We start from the raw sequence: 24,313 nt of genomic DNA on the forward strand, positions 1-24,313 counted from the left end.
GAGCATTGCTTCTCATCTGGCACCAACTGCTAAAAAGGAAAAGCCAGCTCCGTCCCAAGTATCTTTTTTAGGTTAAACTCAGAGTGTGTGAACAAAGTCGGCTTCAACAGCAGCCGAGTGCTCCGGGTGGAAGTAAATGTTGCCATGGTGAACTTAATAGCTACTGAGAAAAAATTGTAACTCCTGAGGACCCAGTGAGCAACCAAAAGCCTTTCCTGCATACATTTGTGTTTGTTTGGTGTGAAAATCTTGACAGAGGAATGAGTTTAAATCAGGGACACTTCCTTCTTTTTGTCTATCTAGATCTGTAAACAATACATGATTGTTTTAAGGTTTCTGGCCTAATAAGTGTTTGATTTCAAATTTTAGAGTAAATTTTTAACTATGGGATTTTTTAAAAAAATAAAAGCAAAAAAAAAAAAATTTCCCAAGTAGAAAACAGATTTTTTTTTACCAGTAAGCTCTCTTCATATACCAGATAAAATACATACCAAATAAACCTTGAAAAATAGCAACTCAAGTTTTAGTTTTTTTTTTTCCTGTTTCATTTTTTACTGTGACCTGGTATTACCATTTTTTGTAAAAAATAAAAAAATAAAATAATAATGCAAGTCTTTCATATAGAAAAAAGACTAGCCTTTTTTCTATAAAAAAATAATAATTTTAAGCATACTTGTTAAAACTGTCGTGACATATACTGAAAAAAAATTAAAGGCCTCCCCCTGTGGTCTTACAGCCATCTGAAGAAATACACTGCTCCCGGTCAGAAACAATCAATCAAAGCTTTAAAAGTATGAGTGTCAGAGAAACTGCACCATGCTGATGTAAATGTTTAGTAGAGAATAACATTCAAGTAAAATTAACTCCAGGAATGTGAAGCCGCTTTTAGGACTGAATGCCATTTCTTTCAGATTTTATATTAAATATTCAATGATGAATTTTTATGTGTGGATGGTTAGTCTACATACATTTACCTAAACTAACCATCCCTAGCAATTCCCACAAATTCATAGATTTGATTTCCTTTACCTTTCCTGACAAGCAGTGAATGGGATTGGGGGAAAAAAAAGAAAGATGGGGAATATGGTAGAAGAGATGAACGTTTATTTATTCACTTAAACCATGCAACACTGCAGCCACCCAATAAATTGGGCTCATGTCTCTGACTGTAATGAAAATTACCGCCTCTTTGCTCATGCATAAGTCATCACCAGTGACCTGCAGGATCCATCTCCCTGCAGCACGAAGAGCAGAGTGGGTGAGACTCATTTCCCATATACAGACGGCAAACCAGAGCAATTGCATCCATCTTCCTTCCTTACTGGTTAAACAAGCTGTAGAGGACTAAAAATCTGCAGTGAGAACACCAACTTTCAAAGTTGCCTTGTGACCTGCTCTGAAATGCAGCAAAACCAAGCAGCAGTGAAAAAGTAAGCTGCCTCATCCCTAAGAAAGTGTCATTGTCCCACGATGAATCAACTTTGACGTTTTCCATATAAAAACTCAGTATTCACCCATAATTGGTTCTTTTCCTTTTTGATTTACTCACAAATATGATTAGTAGTCTTCAGATTAATGCAGAATGTTCCCATCTTTGCCTTTTTGGTACATTCTGTTGCACATTTCTGGTGTAACCCTGCACCTGAAGTCCTGATAGAAAGGAACTAATCATCTTTAGAGTTTTTCAAAGTTCTACTGAAGCAGTGGAGTTTAATTTAAAAACATGGCGCGCTGAAATATGGAGACATAAAACCAGACAGTGAAGTGGGTACTGACCAGGATCTAATTAAGTTGGTTTATTATGCAGTTTGCAGTGTTGCTTCTGCAATATAAATAGCTCAAAATTAAATGAATAGACTTGTGGTACTTCAAACTAAAATCTACACCTGGAGTGGGCAACTCCAGGCCTCGAGGGCCGGTCTCCTGCAACTTTTAGATGCGTCTCAACTTCAACACACCTGAGTCAAATAATGAGTTCGTTAGGAGGACTCTGGAGAACCTGACTGCACTTAGGAGGCGATTCTGCTGTTGGATTCAAGTGTGTTGGACCAGGGAGACATCTAAGAGCTCAAGGATCTGGATTGCCCACCCCTGATCTAGACTTTCTGCATCAATAACGTCGCTATACTACATCTGTCTATTATTGTGCAGCGCTACTAGAGGCAAAGATTAGGATTTTGTGGCCGATTTTTAATCTTTGGTATTAGTCTGACCTGCTAGAACTTACTTTTGCAGAAGAACAGCATGGAAATATTTTTACTAGAATTCCTGCTACGAGTGAGCATTACAGTTAATAGGTATGACGTCATGTAGCTGTATGAGAGCTCAATTGCTTTCAAAGTAAGTTTTATAAATATTTTAAAAGAAAAAATGTTTCACCAGAGTTGATATTTTAAACTTGCTTCAGCATCTTGAGACAATTATATCTGTATGTGGATATTCTAGAGAATGCAGCTTGTTACGAAATATATCATTAAATCCAGTTGTGAGGTCGAGCAGGTGACTGAACTACGCACAAAGCGTAAGTCAGTAGATGCATTTCTAATGGCTGCACTCACAGCTGATTAATTTGTTGTGAATCCATAAATGTTGACAGTTCTTTAACACTGTCAGTATTTTAATATTCCACGTGTTAATATATCCGTCTCTAAACACCGTCTCTTTTCACGCTGGTGAGTGTGAGAGATTAGTTGATTAGAATTGTGAAGCATTCACAATTACCGCTGTTAATGAACTAAGGTAGTGATATTGATGTACCTGTTTGCAGGGATGTTGTGATAAGTAATTTTTGTTTGGCTAAATTGTGCACATGCAATATAATCCTCTACAAAACAGAGGATATAACACAGGTGGATTAACTGGATGAGATATTTATGAAGACAGAAACAAAGCGGTTCTTTTACAGACATGACAAAGAACTGGCTGCAGCATCAGCCTAGTTAAGAAATGCAACTTTTTTTGGTGGAAAAATTCTTATAGAGTGTCAATAAAACAATATGGCAAGACCAAATTCGGTGCGTTTACAGACCAGAAAGACATCAGGTTGTAGAGTCTCTAATAAACGGGTTACCAGACAGGGTTGATTAATCTAAAACAAACTACATAAACTGAACAAGCAACAAACACTTATTTAAATCTATTAAAACACAAAAACATGCTCATTTCCTCCAGCAGTAAACTTTTTCTAATTTCTAAAATATTCTTCTGCATGTTGAGCGGAATTCCTCTCCAGTATAACTAACCTATTTGAACCAGTGATGCTTAATCATAGTTTAAAAAGGATCATTACCTTACAGCAAAAACACAAGTGTCTGTATGGTCCATTCAACATTAATTGCCATGTTATGGCAACAAGAACCTCTAAAACCTTATTACAATTGAAAAACATCACATCATAATGATCAAGATACCGGCAACATTGAATATTAACAAGGAGGACAGCTGCTGAAACAAAGACAGCAGAGCTTAGAAAAGATAAACATCAGTCGACACTCAAGACACACCCACGGCCTAATCTAAGTGCAGCGCTCTGTGACGGCTGACGACATTCAATCACTCATATGTAAACACTAAACGGGCACAGCAGAGCGTGAGAAAACAAGTGTGCTCTCCAGGCAGGACCACAGAGATGGAGACGACACACTAAACACCAGATCCTCAGAGGAAAAACGTTGCAAAAAACATTCATTATTAAAACATTGACTAAACATGGTTCGACGCAAGACTCGTCAAAAAAAAAAAGAAAAAAGAAAAAAAAAAGAAGCCAAAAGCCTAAATATAATGTCAGTGAGGCAGAGATGTACGCAGAGACATAACTATGGTGGATTTCCCCTCTCTGAGGACATGACGTCAAACCCACATGCATACACACAAACGCATAGATTTACACATAATTGAATTCACAACCAGACTCCTTACCTGACACTCTCCTGTTGAATCTGCTTGGTGGTGGAGCTGCAAAGAGAAAAAAGAAAAATTAACATCACTGTCATAACGTGTACCACAAATCTGTGATTACTCTGAAGTCCTGAGGATATTTATGAACAGATGAGATTTAATTGGCTGGCAGAGAAGAGAGACTTATAAAAAGAAAAAGAAAAAAGGAGGAAACATGATAGGTGTAATAATTCAATAGATGAAAATTGATTATATCTCACAACTGTAAAAGAATAAAACAGAAGATTAACTTGAGATTTGTTTTCAAAAGCTTTTCAAGTTTGGTGTTCTATTACAGTCTGACTATCAAATTAGATTTGCAGTATGAATTACAGTAACATTTAGCCAGCTCCTGCAAATTGTAGAGAAGTCCCCGTGGTACAGTGTTTCCTAAGTTAAAGAGAATCATCATCCCAAGAGTTAAGTCCGTCTGCAATTTATTTGCAGAACACACAACAGCAGCCAGATGCCCTGCTGGTTCCTCCTTAAGCAAAGTAACCAGAAACAAATCAAAACTGCAGAGTTGTGAAGGAACCAACTAGAATCTTTCCATCATAACTCACACATAAATACACACTCACACACTGTGCGTCACTCACTCTCTTCATAGCTCAGTGTCAGAGTCCATTAGATCTAGGCTGTTAGGAGACTAAGGGGGTATTCACACACACACACAATACCGTCCTGCAGTTATCTGAGAATGAGGTCAAAGATCAACACACTACTCTCAGGAGACCATCATCAATAAAAAGAAAAAGCCACAGGAGAGGCCAGGTTACTTATTCACACACAAATGTGTATTAAACACAAAAATTCATATAATTTGTGAATTTCTAAAAATGGCGCTATAATCAACTAGATTAGCTTTCATACACAGAAAAAAAAAATCAAAAACCTGGAGCTTTTTCAACCCCATTTGCATAAACGTGTTAACCGTCTCTCACACACAGACACGCACACCAGATATTCAGGATTAGCCAGCTGCATTACTTTAGTCATTCTGCCATAGTGCTAGGCTTCAACAGTGGGCAGAATTTATTATCCTGCTTTAACATCCATCCATATCATCTGTTGCTAGTATCACAAACTGGCAACGTTGCCATAAATAAAACTGGTCTGATATGAACAACCAATGTTTATCTCCATCTTGTTGCTGTTTGTGTTTTAGGTAGCATTGTCCATGTGATATTTGTTTAGGCATGTGACACTGATAGTCATGCAGTGCAGGATTGTGCGGTGTTTAACTGAAACAGAGAAGCCCTGTCAGAGGCCTTGTTGTCTTTTCACAGGGTCAAAAGGGGATGGAAACCATATAATATTAAATTTGATTATGGCTCATAACAGAAATATTTAGGTCTGCTAGAGACATTCTCCTAGAATCTCCACACCACAATGGCTTTGCTGCATGATACAAGTCAAATGTGCAATAAAAAAAAGGAGAAAAAAACAAAACAAAACATGGTTTTTACTGAAAAGTTGAAGCTGTCTTTATGTGCTATTGTAGCTCTTTAATGACTTCACCAGAATATCTTCATCGTCCCCTTTAGAGTGTTTAAAATATCTATTCAATGCACGACAATATAATATTTTCCAATTGAGTAATAATTCAGAAAAATGCTCTGATTAACTAGGGCGTCAGTTGTGGTGTTCATATGCAAGCACCTGCGATTGCAAAGTGTTATAGAACAAAAAAAAGTTTTTTTAAGAAGATGATGCGATGGTTGGACTTTCAGAGCAACTGACCCCTACATGACTGTCTCTTCTCATTACATTTGTGAAGAGTCAAATGTCCTGGGGACCAAGCCCTGCACAAAAGCTACACAGAGAGCAATATAGCAAAATTGTTGACAGAAGTAATGAATTAATGGGGATTAATGGAGAAAGTGCCTGCAATTGTCACCAATAATGTTGGTAACATGGTACGTCCCGTCAGTGTACAACCTGTACAACTTGATCTTCAGAAAAGGTGTTTAATGTTTATATAATCAGGACTTTCTTTTCCCTGTACACAATCATCTTTACGATCCTGGAAAAAATTCAGGATTGTAAGAAAATAATATTTATTAAAATTTTATTTTTATTTCAAGGTACATGAGCTTGAAGGCTGAACTCTCCACACCCTCAGCTCTAGACCGACGCTTCGAGGCCTGGCCCTTTCTTTCTGATGAGGAACGTGAGGAAGTCCTTGACCGTCTCATCACTGTCACTGTGACACTGGGAATTGAGAAAAGCTCTGCAAGTAAAGATGTGTAATAAATGAATAAGCACACCGTGTACACAGAGAATATTTCTGTTGTAAGGAATGCAGTAACATGCACTTCAATATTGATATCAATAATGTAATGTCAAGTATTATTGTCCTACTGCTTTATTTTCAGATATTTCTTTTTCATGTTAACATATTTCTGTTTATACAGGCAAGAACATAAATGTCCAAAAATTATCCAGAGGGCTTAAATCTACTTGTGTACTTTTTATTATAAACTCAACACAAGAGTTTAAAACAACACAAATTGTGACTCAAAAAAAATCTAACCCAAACTGAATTGTGGCAGCTCTAGCTTCCTTCAACATTTCCTGCAGCATTAAACAAGCATCAGCAAATATATTAATTAACTATACTATATTAATTATACTCTACGCAGTTCTTGGCAATATTGACATTATGAATGTTGTCATTCCATTAATAATACATTTACTATACATTGTGCAACCAGTGTTCACAGCCTAACACATGCAAACCAGCTGTTCTACTTCATTAATATTCCCCGACCTTCCCTTTGCTGTGGGGTAGGGTGTGTGTGTGTTTGTGAGGCAAAAGATATGCAACAACAAAACAGACAAAACAGAGGAGCGCATTCTCACAGGCTCCAGTTTATTAAGACCAGCTATACTAACAACTCACAGGCAAAACCAACCAAAATCTGGCTCTACTGTCCTCATTGGTTATGTTAAAGTAACAAAGTGTACAGATATGTTGACTGGCAAAATGGGAGTCCCGGCTGTTGCAGCTCACTAATTGACAAATGATCCAGATCGCTTCTTGAACACTGAAGACGTGAAGTACATTGAGTTGTCTTGGTAACAGGACAACCTAATGCTCTTTTAGCTCGTTGGTGGGCTCACCTTGCTCAGTTTCTTCAAAGTTTAGCAGCAGCTTATTGTCCACTAAATAGAATAACACCAATACATTAGCGTACATAAGCACACTAGCATGCTTTCTGCTTTATTTGTCTCATTGTTGTCATAGAATCAAAAATACAGTTAAAAAGTATAACCGAGTAAGTCTCAAAGTCGACTACAAACTCATCCCACTGCACTCAGCTGATCCACCATTGGGGGGAATTATGTCTGGCGACTTGATGTAAATGATGGATAAGTACGCCACACCTCATATACATCATAGTATTTAACTTTCATCTCCATCTCCTTATATGTCAATTTTGCCGGGCAGCTGGACATAAAACAAAGGGATGTGTGCGTGTGTGTGTGTGTGTGTGTGTGTGTGTGTGTGTGTACACACAGACTGTGTGGGTGCAGGAGTCCGAGTGTGTAACGTGTGAAGTGCTCTTCCTGCAGTCATGTGGCTGATAGGGTTCGGAGTGTGATGGGGTAGTAGTGGTGGCTGTATGAAGAGTGTGACTGAAGTTGCCTTGGCAACCAAACACAAAGAGGATCTCTCATCACCATAACAACACAGTCCCTTTCACCTCCCTCTCCAGCCCCCCCAGTAACCATCCATCCCCCTTTTCTATCCAGCTAGTGATAAGTGGAAGATCACCCTTCCTGTCCTTCACACATACACGGTCTGTCCATCCTCCCTATACACACCCACTGGGTGTTATGGCAGCATTAACAGCAGTGAAAAAAATTAGGAGCAAAGAAAAGAAGAAAGGAACGACAGAAGAAGAACCAGAGGGGGAAACAATTAGACCAGAAGGGGCAGAAGTGTGAGTTCTACAACAATCGCTGACAAAAAAAAAGAAAAAAAAAAGACGTATAGGGACATAGTGATAAGAAATGAGAATTAAGCCATTACATGAACCCAAAAATATGGAAAAGATGGGAGAAAAATGACAAAGCCCATTTTTCTTGTCACTTTTATGTAATTACACACTCAAAAAAAAAAAAAAAAGAAATGTTGAAAACGAGGCAGGAGAGACAAAAACCCATGGGAACGAAAAGAGAGCAATTGAACTATCTCTGCTTGGCATTTCCCATTGATTTATCTTTCAGTCCTTCTAATTGTGAGACTGTCGGCCTTGTCCGTCAATAGCTCATATAGCTGGCTGAAGGGGATGAATGTGGCTGCGGTACTTGAGACAAAAAAATTACATTTAATAATTTCCCTTGACAAAGTGAGTGAAGATGGATGAGAAAGGAAAGAAAGATTCAATCTGGAAAAAAAACTTAATGTGTATTGAGAAAGCAAAGACTGGCTTTGAGGGGGCAAAATAATAAAATATATAACAACAGCTTAACCTTTTTTAATTTTTTACCAACCTGCTGTAACTTACACCCCCCTGATTTTCCTACAACTATTCTACTTCCTGGAATAGAAACAGTGAAAGGCTAAAAAAGCTTTTAAACAGACTAGTCTGGAACAGAAATTTGGCAGCGAGTCAACCTTTTGGAGCCATTCATTTATTCAACTGAATTTTTTTGTTTTTGTTACTTCATGTTCACAAATAAATGTTTTTCTGGTAGTGAAATAAAAAACTAAAAAATATTTAAAACTTTGAAAGAGACATGATTTTGTGCATCTTTTAATCAAATTACTAATCCTTAACATTTAGTAGTCTCACATCATACACTGAGTTTTTAGCATCTCAGTGTTAGGCACCACTGCAGCACACCTGCACATGGAAATCCTTCTCCAAATGCTTCTAATTATACATCATAGCAAAGTGTTTAAATGAGAGTCTAGTCTTTCCATTCAACCTCGTTTCTCTTCAGCAGGCCCGTTTACGAGCCTGTGAATCTGTCTCACCGTTGCTTTGGATGTAATTGATAGATTACAGAGCCTGTCAAAATATTGAGCCCGTATGCGTTTGGCATGTCACAAAAAAGGGGTATCATCATCATTTTCCACCAGACCCGAGTATTTACGAGTAAACTTCCTGTTCTAAAGTGCAGAGCTACAGCTCCATGTGGAAGGTTTTGACTTAAAAAACAAACAAAAAAAGAAAGGGTATTGATGTTTTTATTGCTTCCAACTAAATGCAAGAGTTTCTGCAACTAATACATTTCAAAGTCACAAATGTCTAATTTATCCCTAAACTGCAACTTGCCCCCTCCACATTTCTTCTTCCAGCTCTCCCACCTCTGTTCACCCACCTCCCCTCACCCCCAAATCAGCCTCAAGGCCCAAATGATAACAACAGGGAGAGATATGTTTCAAGGAACTCCCCCCCATGTGTTACTTCTCCTCCAGTGCAAGCAGCCTTGGATGTCCCAACAAGTCTAACTCCCTCAAAAAAACAACAACTGCATCCTTCATCTGGGCACACAGTGAGGTCAGCAAACACAAACAGCGTGAGACATGTGCAGGCTCACAAAACACAGCAAATGGAAGACAACTAGAAACGCAGAAAACCCATCAGCTTCAGCTTCAGTTTGTACACCCACCATGCAATGAAGTCCCAATTCCCCCTTGAATATTGCCCTAGCGATGCATGCGTGCGGAGTCTGAACAGGAAAAAACAAAACGGGGGGAAAAAAACAAAAACAAAGGGATTTTTGTTTTCCGCCATTATTTGAATGTTTGACTCTGGCACAATACGATACTTCCTCTCAGACGGTACAAAAAGAATTGTTGAAGAGACATACAGTAAGAGGCAACTCAGCTTTTTCACCATGGACTGAAATTCAAAATGACCAATCCTAAAACTTTTTTTTTTTTTTGGTTCTTCTGTGTTCATTTTAGTGATTCTAAATGAACATCTGTGTACTTTGTTTTACACGGCTGATGTGCTACTAGCCTCGAGTTAAAGGAAGTCAGTGTTTCAGCATCTTTGCCATTTTATGGAACTTTCTCCCAGATTTGTGGTGCATAGAAACTGAATGCGTTATTTTCTTTCCATAATAAAGGTTTGTGATTTTTTTTTTTTTTTTACAAAACTGACAAACTGATAATATAGAAGACAAAAGGTAGATTAAAGAACTAGAAACCTCACTGTGGAGTTATATAAAAATGCTTCTTTTCTGAAACACAATTTAACTTTTTTATAATCAGTACATCATGTCCTTGTAGAGGGGACAGTCAAATCTAGCTTTAAATACCCCCCCCCCCCCACAAAAAAAAAGTCTTGTTCCAGTGGGGTAATGATGCATTTAAAAGATTATGTTGTCTTTCTCAATACTTTAAGTTCAAGCCTTTTATAGCCATATTACATCAAATAAAACCAATTCACCCAAACTGGACACACACAGTAGAAAGGACGGGTATCTTTTTATCCATTTCCAAACTGTTTTTGTCATACAAGAGATAGACTGCAGATAATCATCCTGATGGCATCTTTTGTATCATTCTAGGTAAAATATGTAGTGCCATGCAGGCATCAGGTCTGCTGACGTGTGTCTTCAGGCTGCAGTGCGTCATACCACAGTCAAATTATGAGTGTCAAACAACATGCCAATTATTGCCTCTTGCAAATTGAAGCTTTACTACATGGACTGAGCACAAGCTGGAGGAGCTGAATGCTTATCCAGTATCTGGGATGTCAATGTGATTGTGTTTTACAGTCAAGTTTGTTGCTGCTAGAGGAATTTATTGTGTGCCGTCAGAGACAGACAAGAGTCAGCTGAGAAAAGATGTCACCGGAGTAAGGTTGATATATAAAGTAGAGTAATGTGCTTTTGTTTATTTTTGTCACAGTTTAAAGAGCCCAACGCAAAACACTGGAATCGCTCAGGTTGTTGAAGACATCAGTTTTCCCAAAGCTGTTCAGGCAACAATACCAAAAAGATAACTTTTGAATATGTTTCAATTACCATATCAGACAAAATAAATACTAAAAAAAAAAAAAAAAAAGCTTGTGGTTTATTAAATGAGAGGGCAGGGCAATTAATCAAATCTGCATTTCAATTTTGGCTCCAATCAATTACAGAAAATTGTATCAACAAACAGTAATTACTGTTCCACAATAGTTTTTGCCTGTGTTTTTTATAGTGTATAAAAAGGTTTTCAAACTCAATTAGCAATTATGTAAAATTGTGATTGTATTATTCACAAAAATAGTAATTATTTCTTCCCCATAACTGAACAGCCCTGATATTTGCAAATATTATTAAAAGACTTGGAGGTTTTTAAATTAAAAGTTTATTTCCGTTTTAGAATATTTACCCAAGCGTTCAAACATTTTTAACCTCTAAAACAAAACAAAAAAAAAAACAAACACTAACTTAGTTATTAGAACGAATACTTCAATGATAATTATGTCAAGAAGCTTTCAAACAAATAGTCAGTTAAAGGGTTACATTGAACTTTATGTTCGAGGTGACAATGTAGAGGAGCTTTAAAAAGGCTAAAGCTGAAACTCAAAAGCATTTTCTCATTCATCAGGAACTCATTGTTATTCTCATACTGCTCATCATGTGAAGTTACTGTTTTATCCAAAGTTTCAGCTTCCCACTAACCCTAAGCATTTCTCTTCTTAGAACTCAATATGCAAGATTCCTATTAAAACTTTTCCCCTTGTCCCATATGTGACTCAATCTACTTTCCCAGTGTTTCAACCCTCTCATCGCAAACTCGCTGAAACTTAAGCCCTTAAAAGGAAGTAACTCTGGCCTGCTTATAGCTGGGCAGCATTGCTTTCATTGCACTTCAACTCTTGGTGATGTAATTTAACCCACTTTGAGCCTGACAGGCCCTGTTCTTACTCTATATTTATTACTAATAGATTGTGTACTCAGTTTAACATTAGGATCCACTGACCAAAACAGTGGGGAAAAAAACTGGAAGTGGGGGGGGAATAAAAAATTACAGCTGGTAAATTATGTCAGTTGAGTTGAAAAGTTAAGCCAATCTGCTGCTTAAAAAAAAAGAGGGAAATTATTCCTTTCCCCTTTCTGCAATTCTCACCAAACTAAAACATGTTCACAAGACAAGAACTTCACTCTGTTAAAAAAAAAAAAAAAAAAGTCAGAGAGAAACAGCTTTTGGCTACAAACAGGAAAGCAACAATCGGCTTACTTTTCATTTACGGTTACTGGACACTTTTGTTGTCACTATAAAACTTTATGGTACTTGACGTCTACATGTTTTTTGGTACAGCAGCTACCTCCTGATTAGGGTTTAGCATCATAAACATGTATTCCCATCATTAGGAGTCTCTGTTGAAGCATTTTAGAGCATCATGAGAAGACATTTATCGTCCGTGGAAATCCCCACTCCGATAATATGCTGCCGTTCCCTTTACGTTCACCAGGTTAGAAGTATGGAGAGGAAAGAAACAAACAGATGTGTTTTTCTGCATTTATATTTTCAGAAAATAATGAAAAACACAGAAATTCACATAACATCAAAATAAGAATGCCCAACCTGTAGTCTTCACCTAAACCCCAATCCTTGAAATGCAAACCACCCATCTCTCATTCCGTAAATAACTCCATATTCTAAACCTTAAAATCTAGATCAGGGGTGGGAAACTCCAGGCCTCAAGCACCGGTCTCCTGCAACTTTTAGATGCATCTCTACTTCATCACACCTGAGTCAAATAATGAGGTCATTAGCAGGACTCTGGAGAACCTGACTGCACTTAGGAGGTGATTCAACTGTTGGATTCAAGTGTGCTGGACCAGGGAGACATCAACAAACCAGGGATGTCTAAGAGTTGCAGGACACCGGCCCTCGAGGACCAGGATTGCCCACCCCTGATCTAGATGGTTACTAGAATTCATCTTACTCAGTTTTAACATATAATTTTATAAAAAGATTTTAAAGCACTAATATTGTAGTAATTGTTATTTTCTTCTAGAAATAGACTGAAAACATTTACTACCATACAGTGTGGTATGTGTTTTGCTATAATGATAAAAAGGTTAATAAAAAAATTTGGTTTCCAGCCATCATGGCATAGGATTGTCACTATAAAATCATTATTATGAGAATTATTTCTAAAAAAAAGTATATGATACTAGCAAATGCTTAGATAATTACCTCTCCCTGGTGCCAGCTATGACTTATAACAAAAGCAGAATCTAAACTGTGGCTTGTTTCAAATCTAGTTTCCCAGCCTTATTTACTCAGGGGGAAATACGTTGTTTTTTTTTTCCTTCATTCAGAAGTCGCTGGCCAGAAAGATTCCCAGAAGTAACTAATGTGTGGAGGAACCGGTAGGCACTGGTTGCTGATGACTGCTTAATATATTGACGTCAAAGCTGATGCATGGTGTAATTTGAACTTGTTCTGCTGCTGAGAAACATGCAGAGTGCAGAGCTTTCTGTGCATGACTTTACCTTTGAAGATAAAAAAAGATCTAAATATTTGCCTCGCATTTTATTTCTGTAAGTTTAAAGCCGCCTTGGTTGCTGATGACTGGTTATGCCCCCAAAAACCACATGAGTTCCCTTTCAACTAAAATCATTTAGACCAGTCTAAAGTTTGTTTAAGCCATCTGCCAAAATCCTCAACATCATCAGTGAAAACGTGCACAATTAAAAACTAGAAGAACCACTTAACTCCTATCAGTCATCTGAAGAATGAGACACAAATCTGTAGATCTGCAGGATTCATGGCCCCATGATGTTCCAGGTTTTTCTTTTGTGGCAAATTTCAGCTCCAGCAATCAATAGCTTGCAAAATAAAAAATTTTCATGAAGAAAGACTGAAACTATACTCTGACTAAGAAAGCTTGTGCACTGGAGATGAATCATTAAGGCAAAGGCAATTTTTACATGAAAAGTCCCAACATCTATCTTTTTATTACAGGGAGGCAAAGCAAACAGGAAGTGAAACAGTTTCCCATATTGAGCTATCCTGGTAAAGGGCCAGCATCTTGACTATGGACTGGTACTTTGAGAAAAGGAATATGCATAATGATTTGGGTATACAACATACTTGGGAAACAACCGACAATTGTAGTTGATCAGGAAAAAAAAAAAAAAAAGCCAATATGAAAAAAACAAAAAACAAATATAAATCAAAACTGCAACACTGAGAAAATCTGTGACGATACTGAAATTTACAGAAGGGGAATGTTTGGAGGCATCTAGTAGTTCACAGAACCCTTTCACTCGTTATCTGAACCATCAGAAAATGAGGCCACCGCCTATCACAGCTACTACCAGCAGAAATGGGCTGAAACTGGTTTCAAGGACTGTTGTCACTACAGTGACCTTGACTGTGTTGGTTCACAGATCTACAAAGCCATCAGCGTACGCAAATCCCAATGAGAACCACTTGAAACCAAAAAGCAAGGATATTTAAGTTTGCCCGATCTTTGTCTTTCGACGCTTTTCGGATCAGCTTGGGTGTGCTCTTCATGCCAGAGTTTTCAACATAACCCTGCTGACTGACTCGCAACATGCTGGTTGAGAAAATTGGATGCCATCCCACAGCAGTGTGCGACCAAGCTGGTGGCCAGCATGAAGAGCAGGTGCCAGGATGTCGGGGTTGTGCATGGGTTTTCCATTCCCAGTAATTCTTCAATCCCCCAATCCAAAGAAAGACACCAATGAGAAGACAGTAGCAGAATGAGCAGTTTGGCATTTGGAAAGGATTTGGCTACGTTTTTCATGAGCGCACAACCCACATATTCTACTCTGCTGCTCAATCCATAAAAGCATTTTCTTAAAGTTTATATTTACAATTCCATTTTTAATTTCCATAAAAAAGGAGTAAAAAACAAACAAACAGCTAATTCGTAATGATCATCTTTCAGCTTTGTTAAAAGTCAATCAAAAGGCTACGTAAGCCACCAGAGCTGCATAACATCGCCATTGTGGTATCAGTATGTTTAATATCCCAATCGCAAAGCTATGCAACAACCTCTCAAAGCCGTATGATACATTCACATTCTATGTACCAATATTATGTTAAACAGTCACAGGGTTTCCCCCAGAAAACTTGCTAAGCCCGGTGGTCAGGGCGCCGAGGCGGTCCACCGTGTTTTTGTATTAAAAGATGTTAAGTAGACAATAAAAGTAAAAATATCACTGGGTAATTATATGTTATGGGAAAACATAGTCAGTGAACTGCTATATAAACCCACAACTAGTCTTAAAAACAACTAATCAAAAAATACAATTAAAATAAATATAAATTATGTCCACTTCTGTTAAATCCAAATTAAGTCAGCGGCTCCATCAGGTCCCCCAGAGCTTCAGGGGCCCCATAAATGCTAATATTTTAACATAGACCAGCAATGAGATTATCATTGCTGCTAAATTGGACATAATGGTTTCAGCGTATATAAATTAAAAGACTTTAAATTATTTAACATTTATATGTAAGATTTTAAGGAGCTGGCAAGTTTACTTTGTAGAAGTTCAAAGAACAATATTCATAGTCAGATTGGTTTGTTGCCACAGCTACAATCTGATGCTGTGAGTTTAATCTTTGAGTTTCAGCTCCGTTTGTTCACAAATACAAATGATTAAGCTGCAGTTATAATTTATTGCTTTTTAGGTTAAACTACTCCCCCTGTCCTAGATTTCACTAAATCCAACACAGAAGCTGTTAGAGGTGCTGATGTTTTTATCAACAAAAAGGGCCCCCAAGTCAGATTCTGCTCCAGGCCTCATACACCCTTGGACCGGCCCTGCATGATATAGTAATCCGCTGCACTGAGTAGAGATGCGCAACAAATGGGAGATTTAATTCAATGCTGCTAATGTGGCTTTAGTAGCTCTTTCATTTCGTGTCTCTAGAGCTTTTTACAAGGGAACACAGAAATTATTTAGTTTTTTTATTGTTTATTCAATGTTGCAAAACTCAGAATTTTTGTGTTTATTGATGTAAAGCACTTTGAAATGCTTGCTGCTGAAATGTGCTATACAAATAAAATTTGATTGATTGGTCGAGTTTCTGGACGAGTTTTTCAGATGTCCGGTGGCCGCGCGCATTAACTCTGACTATTTGGGCAAAACATTTGATACGGCTTTGGTGCTTAGTGTAACCGGAAAAATAATACTAGTAATAATAATAAAATAATATAAAATCAGCGTGATGCATGACTGCGAGGAGAGCGCAAAAGCTCCTCACCGGGTTAAACCTGCACAATGAGTGATTAGCACTGGGTCGTTAACCACTAACGCACCGGCTAACCAGGAACACAGACCTAAACTTTATCGGGAAGACGGGGCCAAACGCTGGGCAGCGTGTTGAGATGTAAACGTCGCATAATGTTTTGTTCACAAATATACATCATTCTCACCGCTCCTCAAAGCACGACTACAAGATATTCCTGCGGTTCACGTAGAGCTGCGCAACCAGAGCTAACGCAGTGGGTTTAAATGGTTTAAATGCATAAACTATAAATATATCTTCTATAAACATATCTTTTAGGAATAAATCTGCTATGATAGTGAAACGCTCAGAGCAACAGAGCAATCCGGCTTAAAGAAAAGGCGATTTTTTATTTTATTTTATTTTCCTACAAAAAAAATAAATAAACAAGAAAGGCTTAGCCTGACGGTGGCGCTAGTAAAGCATGGCGGGCCGCCAGGCCTATAATACACTGGGGGAAACCCTGCAGTCAGGTAGACTCCATACTTACTGCGCCCAGTCTGCCATGGACTTTCAGTCCAAGATTCATTGTGACATTAGTCATGTATAAAGAATTAAAAGTCCTTGCCATCATTCCCATTATGTGTTTTCGTAGTAACTTCTGGAAAACACAACTTCAGTCAGAATATCATTAACAGAATCAATTTTTAACTCTATATAAGCTGGGCCAACTAGAGTTCTCTTAAAGTTTACTTGGAAACCTGTCAGACTAATTCATGCTACCCAAATTGCTCCTGTAAATAGGTCTACCACCATCCTTTTGACTGGTCTAATAACCAATTCAGCAGGAAACCATTTATCTGTCATGCCAGTAAGCTTCTGCCGTTACCACATGAAGAAAGTTTATTACTCAGCTCAAGGCTCCTGAACAAAATACTAAAATATATGTATTGTTCTAATGTTTCAACATAATTTGACTAATGGCTTAAGAACAGCTAGTTGTCAAGCATTTTAACACATGTGCCGAGTATTTAACTGTTCTCTGAAAAAAATGTTTACAGTTTACACAAATCTGGCAATATCTGGTTAACTGCATATCTAGCTTCCACATTCATTTAGTTTCTTCTTCTCATTCATGCTTTCTTGTCTTCTCTCCTCTTTTTGTCAAATCTTTCTTACCCTGCTGAAGGCATTCAGCTAAACCGGCCTAATAACATCTTCCCTCTAAGCCATCTGGTCTAATGAGATTGGGGCTTTGCACCAAGACAGACACATGCAAAGCAAGTACCAGGGGACAAATGTGACATAGGTGGGTTGAAGGCCAACAGGACAAGAGAGTGATGGATTTTTTTTATTAATTAAACACCCAGGAATGCACAGGCCTTGAGAGAAAATGTCACACATGGCTCACACATGGCTTATCTCTGGAAGTATTAAGAAATAGACAAACAACTCAACAACAATGGAGGACAAACTACATGTGTTTGTGTGACCCATTTTTAGAGGCTTTTCTGCCGGAGCACGGGGCTGAAGATAAGAATGAACGCTTTGCCACTGAATAACCCTAAACCCCGAGTGAATTCAAGCTTATCTGACACTCCGTGGAAAACACAAACAACTGCTTGCAGTCAGTTCATCAACTGTAAAAGCCTCTGTGATGACTGAGCAGTCAATTTTAATTAAAAACAAACTGATCGATATAAGGTTAAAGTATTCTTAATCCACTGCTTGATTTTGCTCTGCATTCTATCTAGCTTACAAGATCTCGAGCATTTAATGAGATTGAAAAGATTTGGCTTGTCAAATCAAAATCAGCTTCTTTATGCAAACACAATGACACTCAACCTCAGGGGTTCTGGATTTTTCTCTATGAGCACCAGGGAGCAAAGATTAGTTTGAGTGTATGATCATGAATTCTCTTTGAACAATATCTGTTAGGATAATACGTCTACATATTTTTAAGCGAGTAATGTTTCTTTAGTACCCGCTTTATAATTAGACATACTGTCGAAGATGTTTCATTTTATTCTTATTTGAGATTGCTTTTTAGCATGCTAGTTTGGACAGAACTAAAGCAGTGCTGCCATTTGCTCTGGCTCTTTCCCTCATCTTTTAAATGCCATCTCTCTCAGTAGGTATGTTTACATGCACACAACTATTCATACACACAATAATTCTACACAGGAGACTGCCATGTTCACAATATTTTCTGCAAACCTTTGCTTAAATAAGATCAGGTTTAAATTAAGCAATCAAAGAATATTCAAACACAATCATGTTCAGTAACAGAGCTCGCCTGCTTTATACCTCGTTATATTGATATTTGTGCCATTTTCAAACACTCACAGCTGTTCTACGGTGCAGGTCCTCAACCTGAGCAGAAAAGGTGCTGTACGAAAAGATTTGGGTGCAAGTCAGAACAACAAATGAAGCCCCTTGTTCCAAGGTTTGTAAAGATAAGAAGGATTGGGCTGGAGACGTTACAGATGGAAAGAAATGTGAAAAACCCTGCAAATGCCTCATGTAAACAGCATTTTCATTTCATTCAGTCATGACTGAACAGATTTTTGTTTATTCCCAGTGTAATCTCATCAATGTCCACATTATGTAAATGCATAAACAAGGTTTTCCATTCAGTTTATTTTTGTAAAGCTGGAAGATGAGTTTTATTTCACACTTTAAAATCTAAACCTTTATATTTTATTTAGTTATGTTAAAAAAAAAAGAAAATTGTACATTTTTATTTAGAAATGGCTTTTTTGGGGGTGAATACATAAGTGAAAGTGAGTCCACAGAATAATAAACATTTTAACTGGCAGTCATTCTTCGTCATATCTATGTTTGAAACTTATTCTGAAATAAGAACAGACAAACTCTCAGTTGCTCCACTTGTTTACGTCTTCCTGTCGGTGTTAAACAATTTCACCTCTGGAAGATCCAAAAAGCTTTTGCACCTCTTCAAAGTCTAAAATATTTAGAGTGACCAAACCTGATGATAATTCCTCACCTAGAAGATGTTTTTTAACCAAAATAAAATGAATAAAAAACAAGTGGAGGATTACAAAGCCTATATGGATCGACAACCCATCTTCAGAATTAGAAGCATCTGAAATTACACAGAATTGTTGGGATCATATTCTGCTCACTGTTAGTTCAATGAGAGCAGGCAAAGTACATTTATTTGATAATATGATGTGAATATAGGTAGTGTAAAAAGTGCGCTATTTAATGAAATTAATATTCCCAACTAGCCTATTTGATTGGTTGTTGGTGTAGTGGGGAGGTTGTCAGGCGGAGGCCAGTTTGAAACCTTGAATAGAGGTGAAGCTGAATTTAATTAGGAAAAAACATCATTAGATTTTTGTGCAACTCTTAAGTTTGTGATTACCATAAAACCAAACCAGTCTTGTGGGTCCAACAGTGGGGTGATGACTACCAAGAAATGAATTAAGTTACTACGCTCAACTGTTTCGCTCAACTACATTTCAGCGTAGTAAGAAATATTGCATTGTTTACAATTCAGAAGGGATATTGTTTTGCTGGGAAAAGAGGAAGCCTGCCCACTCCAAGGAGCAATGAAGCACAGTGCAGACTCCCTCCTAAAGGCATGTCACATCCTACCATTTCCTCATTTTTTTTATAACTCCACCAAAGATGCCCAAGAACAAGATGAGGAAGTAACAAAGTTCAAATGATCTTTATCAGTACATATATGCATCACGTAACACAAGCTCACGTGCCTCTATATTTGATTCATCCCTTTTTCTCATGGTTGATTTATGATTGTGTGCATTGCGTTTTATTTACTTGTAATTATCTTATTTAGCTCCTTCCTTTATTTAGGAATTGTTCAAATTTTGCCCCTTGCACAGGAAGCTCTGTCAGCTTTAATGAACTCCTGACCGCAAGGAAAAAGTTGCAGCTGTGTTTATGGTAGAAAAGAAATTATGCATTTAAACAGTGAACAGAACAAAAGTACTTAATTGAGAGACAACATGCTCAAAGTAATCATTTCCTTGTGGCCCACCATCACAATAAAAACGCCAGCATACAACACTTACATAGATTAAAATAATAATGAAAAAAATCCCAGAGGTACTTTGAATTGATCCAGGCTTTAAGTTCACTGATCTTATAGCAGATAACTGTTGGAGCTGCTTAAGATTTACTTACATTCTGAATGTAAAGACAAGCCAAAACCACTACCAGTATGAGAGCATACTGAATTGGCTGAGAAGTAAAAATATTGAGCTGTTGCTGACAAGTTCAGAACTCCAGTAACATCACAGACATGGCAGGAAACGAGTCATTCTGACCACCTTTCCTGTAAAAAGACAAATGTGTTTGGGGTCATTTTGGATGCAAGGCAACCAGACAGGGGAAGAAAAAAAAAAAAAAAAAAAAGGTAAGCGCTTATTCAAAGTGTGACAGCTTGTTAGTGGTTAATGTCTAGTTAGTTCTACATACTTGGTTTTAACAACACCATTTAATAAATTTAAACAGGTCAGTTAACTTATACTTATAAAAGTATTAAACAAGGTGGCTGGCATTTAAGTTAATGTCGCCTGTTTGAATATTAGCAACTTGCTGATAGTCCAATCATGACTCCGTCTCACTGCAAACCCAAACTTTATTCAGTCGGGTAGGAAACGGGCAACACTGAAATGTGAAGGTCAAAATAACCAGCATTTCCTTCCCATCGCTACTCTGTTAAATAATGAAGGAATTGGCAGCTGTGGCAAATTATACATTAAATATGTAGTAGATGCTATACTTTAAGGTTAAACCATTAATTCAAAAAGAGTTGCATTTATTTTTCCCCCTTTTCACAGGGTCAGACTGGAGCTAACAGAATCAAACAGTTCCAACGTAGCCTGCAAATTCTAGTTGCTCAAGGAAAATACAAATATATAATGGATATGATATTACTTAGTATAAAAGACAGATGTCACTCTTTTCCAAAAAGAAAAGGAGAAAAAAAGTCAGTATGAGGAGTTTAATCTGTCCTTAGAGCCATCAGTCTGTCAGTGAGCCTGGTCTCTAAGCTAGGCAGCATAAGATTTACCAACAGGCTACAAACCCATTGGACACACACACTGCTGCATACTAATCAGGTCACCTGTTGCATAGCATTACACTCAAACCAGGCACATGCATGCATTCAAACACATGTAGATTCCCAACTGTATACAGTAATGGTGCCTTTTAAGCTCACAGATGTTACCTCTGAGTTTTAATCTCTACTGTGCATGTGCAGAAGCAGTCCATAAGAAAAAACAATGAAGCTCACTAAAGGTCTTCAATTTTTCCAACAATGTCAAAGTAAAATAATTGGGTAATTAAGGTATAAAGGCTGAATCAACAAAACGGAACGGGGCTAAAAGCAACTCGGACGTTATGATGAAGAAAAAAACAAAAACAAAACATTTTCAGCAGGTAAAGCAGCGCACAGCTACAAACACTCACCCGGATTAGCATGACGGTCAGAAAGCTAAACAAATAACTCGCAAAATTATTTAAGTCTTCGAGCTGCGATGTAAGACGCTGGTTCAGTTCTCGCTGTTGAACCGCTGCTACGCGCTACAGGTAGTAATATTTGACAGACGGAGCTTCGCTTCTGCTCCACCTGGTAGAGACTCTAACACCGAACCTCTGCTTAAAGCTGTGGCATCCAACTTAAAATAATACATTTTACATACGTATTAAAACTTTCGCTGTCCTAACATGAGACAGATAATCTCTGAAAAAATAATTGATCTCCTCCTTGTTCTGCATAATTACTAGCAGTAATCAGCTAGCCGCCATGCTAACAGGAAGTTTTCATTCAGTATCTCAGGATTGTTTATTGTAATGGATCCTGTATTTGCCTTTGAATGTTAAGTTTTATACTTGAATTTCTTTGGCAATGTTGAGAGGTTTTATTTTGACTTTTTGCATTATTTAGCCTCTTCAGAGCCTTCATATGTTATCAGTCTGTTAAAGATAGTATTACCGATAGCAGTACAATTTGCACAATGTCTGTTTTGTTTTTTTCTTGGAAAAAGTTATTAAAAACTAGTTTTTGTCTAAATTAAGGTAAATTCATGGCTCCTTTTCCCACATAATGTAACCGGTAGTGCTTATGATTAAAAACATAAATAAATTATGTGATCGGTTCCTTTTTCATGGTTCCTTTTTCCACATAATGTAACTGGTAGTGCTTATGATTAAAAAAATAATTATGTGATCGGTATCGGTGATCGGCCCTCATGGGTGATCAGAATCAGAATCGGCAGGAAAAAACATGATCGACACATCACTACTAAAGAGTCAAAGATCACAAATGTACCAGGAAAAAAGGCTATCATTAGTTAAGGGCAAAGTGCTAGTCAGTGTTTGACGTCAATTAAATATTGCATAGTTTAAAAGTCTGACGATAACTATGGTAGTTTCTTTAAATATAGGATTGAACTTTAGGTTTGGTAGGTTGTGCAGATTGACTGTACGTCAGTTGTTGTGGGGCATCACTGTCTAGAGTTATTTTCATACATGCCACTCATCAAAACCTAAGGATTCCAGCGCATGTGTGAAGAATGGCAATCACTTGCTTCAATGCTCTAAAGAGTTTGTTTTACATTTGCACCATGAAATACTGTATTTGGTATGAAGATTTTAAGAAGCCAATAGCATTTAGGTGTCCTTGGTGAACATTTATTTCCTCAAATAAATTAAATAAAGGCTTGCAGTAGGATTGGAATGATTGAAAGAGATTGTATTACCGTTATTAATACAAACAGTCATGTTGCATTTGTCACAATTTCACCATTATTCCCAGTTAATGGATTTCTGCACTACTTTGGACCAGAGTGAGCTGTGAATAAATAAAGCTATGAATGCAGATTTTTCACACTAATCCCTAGAAATAACAGGAATCTAATTACATTTAATAAAGCGTATAAAAATCTAAAATAAAGTAAAGACAAATCATCCTCTTATCTTTTTTTTTTTTAACTGCTTATGTTCAATATTTGGTCTGGGTTGTATTCACAGATCCACGCTCATCTGCCTATTTACTGAAGTGTTTACCAGTAAGAGAAGGTCTGCTGTCAAAAATAAACACCAACCATCTGTGGAGTTTTGCATATACTGACGGAAGAGGGCTGTTGGAATGAAAAGAAAACACTTGGCTGGCTTCTAGGGATGTTATGCATCTTCTGCTTTCAAAATACCAGTGTTTATGCATAATCACCACATACCTGAGAGGCATTTAAAAAAAAATATAGACGGACAGCAAAATATACCAACTGATAGTTTGAAAAACCCCCATTATCATGTTGGTTAACATTTCCCAGTGATCTGAAAAAAAACCCCAGCCCTTTTTACACAAAAGGTATTAATTGTCTAGGTAGCTGATCCATTTGCATGGCTTTGTCATGTTCTGCAAACAACACAGATGTTTTCCTAATAGACAGAGAGCCTCTCTGAATACTCATTGACATATTTTTTTCCTCCAACAGCCACTGCTTCATTCCAGCCGTCTTTCATATAAAAACACATCTAATTCATTTCCAATATCATCACTGGGACACACCGTCTCCCACCCCCATCTATCTCATTATAAATAGCCGCAGTCTTTTCAGTCACAAAGGTGTCCATTCATTCAGAGTTTGTCTAGACACACATGCACTGCTAAACTGATACTACGCAGGCCAGCTCTAAGAAAAAGGCTTAACATATTAGGAAGATGGAAACATGGTGCCTGTGCTCTGGTGCTCCTAAGTATGCCTTCTTCAGGAAAGAAGATATTTATAACTCTGTTGTAAGCCAAACACATTTACTCTTGAAATAAGTCTTTAGTGTCCAGCCAAACATATGCCAGCAGAAATGTAAAATACAATCTGCAAATATATTAAGTAAGGCAGACATTAGGGCGCCATTGTATAAAGACAACATGAAACTGTAATATTGCAAAAGTAATACAAATAATGACATTGGTTGCAAATAACATGTTTTTACCAACTCTTCTTCTAGAAGAGGTAGTAAAACTCTTCTAGTGATGTTAAGATCAAGATGTCCAAACCACTCTGACATTTAGCATCTCAGCAACTAAAACCTGCATCAGTGTGCCAGCTAAGTGTGCTAGCATAGCATGCTAGTCAATAATTAATGATGATGCTGTCCTGCATCTTTTTCTGTCAGTTCCAGTCACACATAATGAATTAGAAC

At 37.5% G+C, this 24,313-nt stretch overlaps 1 protein-coding gene across 1 annotated transcript in view; it reads right to left on the reverse strand.

Moving 5' to 3' along the window:
* Positions 1 to 24,313, reverse strand: part of prkar2aa (protein kinase, cAMP-dependent, regulatory, type II, alpha A) — a 42,232-nt gene that overhangs the window by 11,939 nt on the left and 5,980 nt on the right. Inside the window, exon 3 of the mRNA XM_008413198.2 lies at positions 3,919 to 3,954. Coding sequence (XP_008411420.2) covers positions 3,919 to 3,954 — 36 coding nt within the window. The remainder of the gene's footprint in view (positions 1 to 3,918; positions 3,955 to 24,313) is intronic.

The sequence above is a fragment of the Poecilia reticulata genome, linkage group LG7 (assembly GCF_000633615.1).
Source record: "Poecilia reticulata strain Guanapo linkage group LG7, Guppy_female_1.0+MT, whole genome shotgun sequence".
Lineage (NCBI taxonomy): Eukaryota > Metazoa > Chordata > Actinopteri > Cyprinodontiformes > Poeciliidae > Poecilia > Poecilia reticulata.